General features: G+C 30.0%; 1 protein-coding gene across 3 annotated transcripts in view; it reads right to left on the bottom strand.

Annotated features, from left to right (window-relative positions):
• Nucleotides 1-8,641, bottom strand: part of LOC106468771 (synaptic vesicle membrane protein VAT-1 homolog-like) — a 28,945-nt gene that overhangs the window by 16,434 nt on the left and 3,870 nt on the right. For all 3 annotated transcript variants that reach the window (XM_013929220.2, XM_013929214.2, XM_022397782.1), the window contains exons 2-4: nt 5,707-5,836; nt 3,213-3,428; nt 525-667 (exon numbers count right to left, since the gene is read on the bottom strand). In XM_013929220.2, the coding sequence (XP_013784674.1) occupies nt 525-667; nt 3,213-3,428; nt 5,707-5,836 (489 nt within the window). The remainder of the gene's footprint in view (nt 1-524; nt 668-3,212; nt 3,429-5,706; nt 5,837-8,641) is intronic.

The following is an 8,641-nucleotide window of genomic DNA, read 5'->3' as shown; positions in this document are numbered from 1 at the left end:
CATTTAAAATAAAGATAAAAAAATATATGCACATGTAGTTTTATTAGTTTTAACTACTGCAATACAACAATTTGTTTTTTAAATGCCAACAAGCTTGATCACATTCAGTAACAATTTCTTTAAAATGCAAGTAAAAAATATTGGTAACTGTAAAGATTATTTTGCATTGTTAGTTTAGTACATAGATTTAGGACTAGCCTATATCTAAGTTGGCCAAATATGTTATATCATTGAGTTTATAGTTGAAAACATTACTAATGGGAAGAGTACCCAACTGATGAAATAGGCATTCTAATATTCATAAGTAACAACATAAGGAAACTATAACCACTAATTACCAAGTTGATTCTCAGTTTTGATCTAAGTACAGGTAGGTTGCATGCTTTGAGAAGGTAATATTAACTTATTAAGGACTCAATAACATCTTTCTACAATGCTTATCAAATTAAACTTACACAAAAACATATGCTTTCAGTTACATATACAAGTTCAATTTGATAACTGATGAATATTCCCCAACATACTTTTTGATTTCTTGCACATAGTCAACACCATGGTCTAGAAGGTGAGCAAAGCTATCTTTAATTGACTCATGTTTATGCTTAGAGGCTGTTCCAATAAGAGTTACATCCGACACAGTTTTGCAAAGTTGAGAAATAGCTTGACCCTGCAAATAATAAATCAATTTGTTGGAATCTGATGTTACATAACTTTTATACAATGTTTTTCAAATGATAAAAACATGGTATTACTTGCAATGTACATTTCACAAAATCTTATATTACTGTAAAGCATTAACTTGTGTTAATCAGTCATAAATAAGTAAATAATTAAAAAACAGAAAAAATTAAGAAAACAAAATATCAGTCATTTTAACTAACACCTGTTGACAATACTGTTTATACTATTGTCCAAATACTTGTTGTACCTCATCACAAAACTAAAAATATTTTGTATCACATCTTTAACAAAACTGCAAGTTTGTGAAAATATAAACTTGTTGCATGACAAGTTATGTTGCAACAAGTGCCATGCATAACAGGATGGTTTCTGTTTAATGGATAAACTAGTATTTTTTACATTCAATTAAATGACTGTTTGATCATATTCAGCAGAAGTGTATGTTCCTTTCATTAATGTTTCAAAAAAATCAAAGTCAAAAAATGAAGTGAAAATTGTCAGTGTAGTTTGTTATAGGAATTTTTGAAGGTTAATAATCTATATTTCTACATTTTGCCAATGGACCAATTGTTGCTTTAAACATTTTATTAAAATCTGTTGCAGATATATTTTTTAGAGACATGAATATCACAATAACCTGCTCATGCATTTTTCAGCTAAGAAAAGAATAGTGATATCAAATACTGTATGTTTATTCTCCAGCCATTACACCATTGTTGTTAGAGACAATCTAATTCTACCTATGCACATTTTTAATTTCCTTTATGCAGGTTTTTCAAATTTTTAACAAAACTTTCACAACTCAATTTAAATCCTTAATATCAGATCATTGGAAACTGATGTTCAATAGATACTCATTAAAACAAACCTAATATCTACAGTTAAATCTCATAAGTAAAACTGATATACTTTAAATTGAACAAAATATTTTCCCTCAAAACTCATCATAAAATCTTTATAAAGTGTGTTCAAGAGTGCATCCTTCATAGGCAAATAAAAAAAAATAAAGCTGATAAATTGCAAATTAAGCTTGTACTCTCATGCAGATTACAGTGAACAGTTTATACGGATCTAAAAACAGTAAAAAAAATAATATACCTGACATTATGGAAAATATTTTATCTTCATTCACGAGAAGTTTCAAACTCAAAATATAAGTGATTGTTTTATCAATGAAATAAACACACACACTGTATAATGCTTAGAAATTTATATACACATAAATGCTATAACTGGAGGTGTGAGCCATCTTATACCATTTTCAGCCATAGTACAAACACTGTTTGTTCGATGCAAAGGAAGTACCCGTACAACATGTGATAATAAATGTCACTTTCATTTTGCATTAGCTTCTCATTTTTCCTTCCAACTTCCTTGCTCAGTTGAGCCCTCATTTGTGACATTAAATTGGTATAATTCAAATAGCTGCCAAACTCCAACCATTCATACAATTATTTATACATACAAAACAATCTTTGGAGTTTTTGGGTCAACCTGTGTTCCTCTTCCAAATTTCATCAAAATTGATTCAGCCACTACCTCAAAGCAAATTGATGAACTCTAGAACTGTACACTGCCACATGGTTTTAAGTCACAAATTAACTGATACATCAATACTTCATGTAAATTAGTAGATACAAGCCTTTTAAAATGGTGACCATCAACTAGATATGTTAGATATACAAATGTATTAAACTGTTTAGGTTCAAATACTATCAATTTACACAGATCTCTCTATACCAGTAACCAAATTTTATTCATAACAAACTGAAATACCTGTCCTTTGTCCGGGTTATGAACTTTAAAGAAATGTGGTGGCAGATGCTATGATAAATAACACAAAAATCCTAACTTTCACACAATTTATTTATAACATAACTTATTATTACAATATTAATTATTACCCACCAAAAAGTTTTGTATAAGCTTTAAGAAATCAATATGTATATACTTAAAACATGGTATACACTGTGCAATGGTCAGGGTAACTTTGTAGGAAGAGGTAGCAGCCAAAGTACTGGCAGTAGGTGTGCTTTCTGTTACCTGCTTTCAACACTCAGCTCTTAATGTCCTTCCACAGTGTTTCACATGATTAATTAAGTGATGGTCATTGGCCACAGAAGTGTCTTATGGGCCAAAGCTGAAATGTCATGGGACAAAGTAAGAAGTGGATATAACTCAAGAAACGGCTCTTCATATCAGCCTTATGGTGGCTGTTGAAGTAGAAGCTTCAGCTGAATTTGTATTATTGCAATAGTGGTGGCCATTTTCTTCACTGCATTCCTCCATAGAGTGCTAGTGCACTGTCCGAGATATACAAGATATTTGTTGTTCAATATAGAAATTTTTTTTTTGTGTAAGCAAGTGCCACCATCTATAAATGTAGGTAATGTTAACTTATGTCAAAGATAATAAATGCTTAATAACAGCAATAATGGGAGTGGAGGTGGTTGTACCCCCCACCCCCATTAACATGCCCCTTGTTCCAAACTATCATTCCACAAAACAAACTACCACATAAACTAACATACCACTCCTCCACCTGCTGAATGCACAAGGACACTCTGACCACTTCGGATATTTCCAATATCAAAAACCAGGATGTATGCAACTACATAATTCATCAACATAGAAGCAGCATTTTGAAACTCCATTCCTTGAGGCAGCGAGTATACATATTTGGCTGGAACAGAAACAAGCTCAGCCCAAGCCTTGTATTCAGTCAGAGCAGCTACCCTATCTCCAACCTATTGCATAAAATAAAATACAAGTAATTGAATGTTATTATAGATTTACAAAGAGAACTTACAGCATTATATTGCTATGATTAACCAAAATGCCAATAATCACTATGTGTCTTATGTAATGTATAACAAAATTTACATAGTTGCATAGAAGGCATACATAACTATCATTTTACTTCTCATTTCACTGTAAAAAGACATGAGGTGTAATAGCACAATACAATTTATAATATCAAAATCTTTCTTAAAGCATTATTCTTTAAAATCCAAAAATTTAATTTACGAGCCTAAAAATAATCACTTAATTTATCAAATGTTATGAATAATTGAAAACTATTACAAGAATTAAATAGTTTGAAATTCATTTAAAATGTGCACAAAATAAAGCTTTGCAGTGGATATTGTACTGCTTCAAAGAATTTGGTACAGTATTGTTAGTGTGCAAAAAATGTTTAGGAACTGTATAAAATTATGAAGTTATAAATAAACAAATTTTCTAGTCCATAGTGTTATTCACTAACATGTGCATGTTCACAACATCCATGTAGGCAACATTATTACAAATTTTGGTGAAATTCTTCAATAAATACAAGTTAGTAATAAATATGCTCTAGTTATTGAATAGTCAGTTTCAAAGTATACCTTGTAAACAGAGTTTTACACAAGAAATTAGGAAGAAAGATTCTAAAAGATGAGAAAATAAAAAAAAAAAGTTATTAATTTTGGAAATTAATACTAATAATAGTTTAAATAAAACCCAACTAAATTAACCAATTAGTCTCATAAAAAGTAAACAAAACCAGTAAAAATACTCTAAAATGAAATGAAAGTAAAAAATAGGAAAAAAAATCACTGCTAAAGTTTTAGAAATTAGTTTATCCAAAAGAATAATTAAGAACTATAATTTAAATACACAAGTCTTTAGAATGAGGTACTAAGCATGTTAATTCTCCTATTAACAAAGGTTCAAGTACATATATCATCACATAGTCAACATCAAGGCTTGCCAAATCCCACACACCAGGTCATCCATTTAAATATGGGAGTATCACACAGAACTGGTAAAAAAAAACAACTATCAAATCCACCAGACTATAATTTGCACACAGCAAAAACACCAACCACCCCATCTTGATTACAAATTTCAAAGTCATCTAGATCATCCAATATTGAACTTTTAATTAAAGAAAGTTTATCTATTATAAATGAACTCCCAACTTTAAATAATGATAATAACAATACAACTTCACTACAATTAAGTCTGTTCTGAATATTTCTATAATATTGTTACAATCCTATTCTTTGTTTACTTGTCTGTCTTTTAATTTATTTCATCCTTTTATTCTGTATTTTAATTACTTTTTATGAAATGTTCAAACTTTAAATTTTTGTACCTAATAATTTACCCTGTTCAATATAGCTTGCTGAAGATGGAATATGTATATTCTGAAACATTCAAGAATTAAATGTTTGTTACCGTACACACACACACACGTCAATGTTCATTGTTGCTGCTATCATTCATTATTAAAACACCATAAAGGAAGTCCAGATTGACAATTCTGTACAGATTTTTAAATTTCTAACATTTGACCACCAGCCCATAAATTCACAAATTGGTTCTCAGTTACTGAAGTATGGCCAGTTCCAAGTTTCTTTAAGTTTTATGTAATTCCACATCTCATAGAAACAATTGAATGATTGGTTCACCTTTAAAGTACCAGGTACGTTAAATTGCACAGAAAAGAAGCACGTGTATTCTGTTTATGTCTAAAAACACATAACTTGCACAATATTGAAAATTGGGCCAGAAATTTACTTGAGGCAAGGAAAGAATGATCGCCACTCCCCACTACCTCCTACTGGTTAAGCTACTATTCTGGCTTCTAAATGACAGACATATTTGGCAGACCCTCTTCATCATGATTTATGCATGTTCCTCTTGAATATTTTATGTAATTTGTCTAATAAGTTAATCATTTACAGTCTAACCTTCTGATTGCCAACAATATGTGCATCTATTTCCAGTTTTCTCATTAGAGTTCATTTTCTTCATTAACATGATTGCTGTTTGATCCAACACCTTATAGAAACTGAAAATGTGATCAATGGATTTTTTTTTCTGCACTTAATAGATTCAAATTAATTTCACAAATTTTATTGAATGAAATGGATTTAAACTGTATCCACAAAATATATTTGAAGCTTAGATTTTTAAGGTAAATAGAGGTACTGAAGTCCAGTTGTGGTAAATTGCCACAAAAATTATTGAATATGTTACCTTTACATCTGTGACTCCTTCTCCCACACCTTCTACTTCTCCAGCACATTCAAATCCCAAAATAAATGGGGTTTTGGGAGGACTATCAATTACCCCTTGTCGAACCATGACATCCAGGAAGTTCAATCCACTGAAAGTGTACACAACAATTGATATTGGAATAAAAAAAAAGAAAGTTACTAAAACATTCATTTCATTCTATTTTTCGAAACATGCACTAGGTTGTTTTGATGTATTTTGAATTTTAAAAAATTAAAAACAAACAATCAGCAGTAAGAAAAATTAGATAAGAAAGTTACTGAATCATTTGAAAATTTCTTTAAACACAGGAAGGATTCTTCTTTATGTCTTATTTATAATGAAAAAGTAGCTATTTAAGAAGTATCAATCTTTTTGAGAATAAAGTTCTTAACATGTGTGAGATTTACCATACAATATTAGAGAAGCTTAGAGTTAGAGATATTTACTGTAATTTATTAAATAACTTGAGGCTGGGGAAATTTCCAATAATCAAAAATATTTTATTTATTATTAAGAGGAGGATCCAGAAACTACAATCCTACAAGTTTCACTCCTGTTGAAATCTGCAGTTAGAATTCAAATCTAGCATTTAACTAACAATTCTCAGGAATTTCTTACAAAAAGATCCGATTACCTTATCAATTTGTTTTTTCTCCCCTGTTTGATGTTACATATCTTGGAGTTTCAGAAAGTCTATGAGGAAATGGAACTTCAAGAAAGACCTTGTGAATTGGGATAATAAAAGGGTCTTATGCTAAGAAAAACTTCCCATAATTTCAAGAAATTACCCAATCTCATGTAAAAATACATTTACCCAGTCAATTTTTCTGACATTAGGCTAGTCTCACACAGTTATAAATTTGTTCAATTGGAATATGAATAATTTTTCTGTACTTTTTCTAGTGATCATAACCTGAAGAGACAGCTTGAAAAAACTGCTAATTGGAGTTAATCTTTTTCTTTACTCTCAGGAATGAACTACAAACTTCATATATTTAACTCGTGTCAGGAACATTATCAGGCCTTCAGCTTACTTCAGACAAAGATTAGTCTGTCCAGTAATTTTATCTTCATGGCTCCTCTAAATGGATTTAAAACCTTTTAAACTAACATCTTCAAATTCCTTGCTCTGATAACAGGTAACATCGTGATCTTTAACACTAACAACAAAGTCATCACTTACAACTTTCTTCAGTCTTTCAATGCTAGCATATAAGAAAACTATACTCATATTAGCCTTCTCAATCAGTAAAGCTATCATTATAAACCAAATAAAATTTAGGATCCTTTTCTACTCCAACATCATCAAGAGCCATTAACTCAAGTCCATTTGGTATGTGTACCTTAACCCTACAACTTCTTCTCCATTGCAAATAACATTAAACCATACACTTTTCTTCCCGTAAAAATGGAATTTAATATTTTTGATCAATTTTTTTTAATTGTACAACTTCCTCACCTAACTCGCTACTTTTGCTCTCAATATCACTAATTGTTTTCCTCTGTCATGAGAATCGGATTTATGAAAACCAAGACATAGAAGTCATACAATGTATTAATAGTAAAAAGAAACCATGATAAAATCCCATAAAAATGAAAAGAGAATAGTACTGTAGTTATAATGTTTTATCACACTGTGCATTATATTGAATATGACACAGGATTATGTAATTTAGTATAAGCTTTAAATTCCAAGCTTAAAGAAAATGGTACGCTACTGCATTTTTGGAAAGACTATCTAATAACCCTGATATACAAAGTATTGGAAAACATTTACTATGTTGAAATATGCTCTCCATATCAATTTACATCATTCTAACTTTAATTGACAGTAAAAGTACCATACCCACCATTTTCTACTTATTAATCATGTTGAGATCTGTTGGAATTTAAAATAATCAAAGTAACCATCAAAGGAAAACAAATTTTTGGGAAACAGTAAAGTATATATATATTATACTTTAAGAACCTTGATGACCCATGCATATTCTGGAAATAATTCCTTCAAGGATGGGGTTGGGTATGAGAACACAATGTTGATCATATGATGTCTATGATGCCACAAGCATTGGTGGAAGCTTATCCTAACAATGTGCATTTAACATAACATTACTGCAACAAGGACCATTGGGTCTTTCAAGGCTGTCCCTATACATTCAACAAAAAAAAATTAATTTAAACCAACCATTTATTTTCCAAGATATCATTAATTACCCTCTTAGCCCTTTCAAGACAGGCCACAGGTTAAAAGCCATGTCATCTCGTTTGTCGACTCACGTTAAAAATTTTATTGAACTACTACATGAATTCATGTTAATAAGTTTGATATCAAACTGTAAATTATAATTCAAATTTTAGTATTATACATTATTCAAATTTCTTAATTTAAAAGTAAATATTAAAAAACACACAGTTAAACATCAATTTTTGTTTGTCCGTGGAATGTTGAATGCATTACTGGTTCAAATTAGATGTTTATGAAGTCAAAATACTAAGTCTATAGTTTAGTACGAATTAGAAACTCAAATTACAGATATTGACAAGCTATAATATGAAATACGAATGTCTTATCTTTTCTATTTGCTAAGATATTGCTCATGTAATAAATCAAACACAATAGCATCTCGCCCACCTATTTCCATTTTTGGAAATGCTCCCTTATATACACTTACTTCTATATATAGTAGCTTTCTCAGCCATTTCCTTCTTTTAAACCAATATTTCAAGGAGGTAGTGTGTGTCTTTAGTCTGCTCAAAATTTCATATTTTTTTAGGCTAAAATACATCTTAGTTACTAAGCTTGATAAATTATAGTGGAATACTATGGTATTGATGTAACAACTTATGATTTTTTTACTTATTCAAATATATATATAAAACCTAAAAAAAATATTTTGTTTTATATCCTCTACAT

The sequence above is a fragment of the Limulus polyphemus genome, unplaced genomic scaffold, assembly GCF_000517525.1.
Source record: "Limulus polyphemus unplaced genomic scaffold, Limulus_polyphemus-2.1.2 Scaffold91, whole genome shotgun sequence".
Taxonomy (NCBI): domain Eukaryota; kingdom Metazoa; phylum Arthropoda; class Merostomata; order Xiphosura; family Limulidae; genus Limulus; species Limulus polyphemus.
Note: the sequence above shows the minus strand (reverse complement) of the source record. Positions and strands in the feature narration are given on the sequence as shown.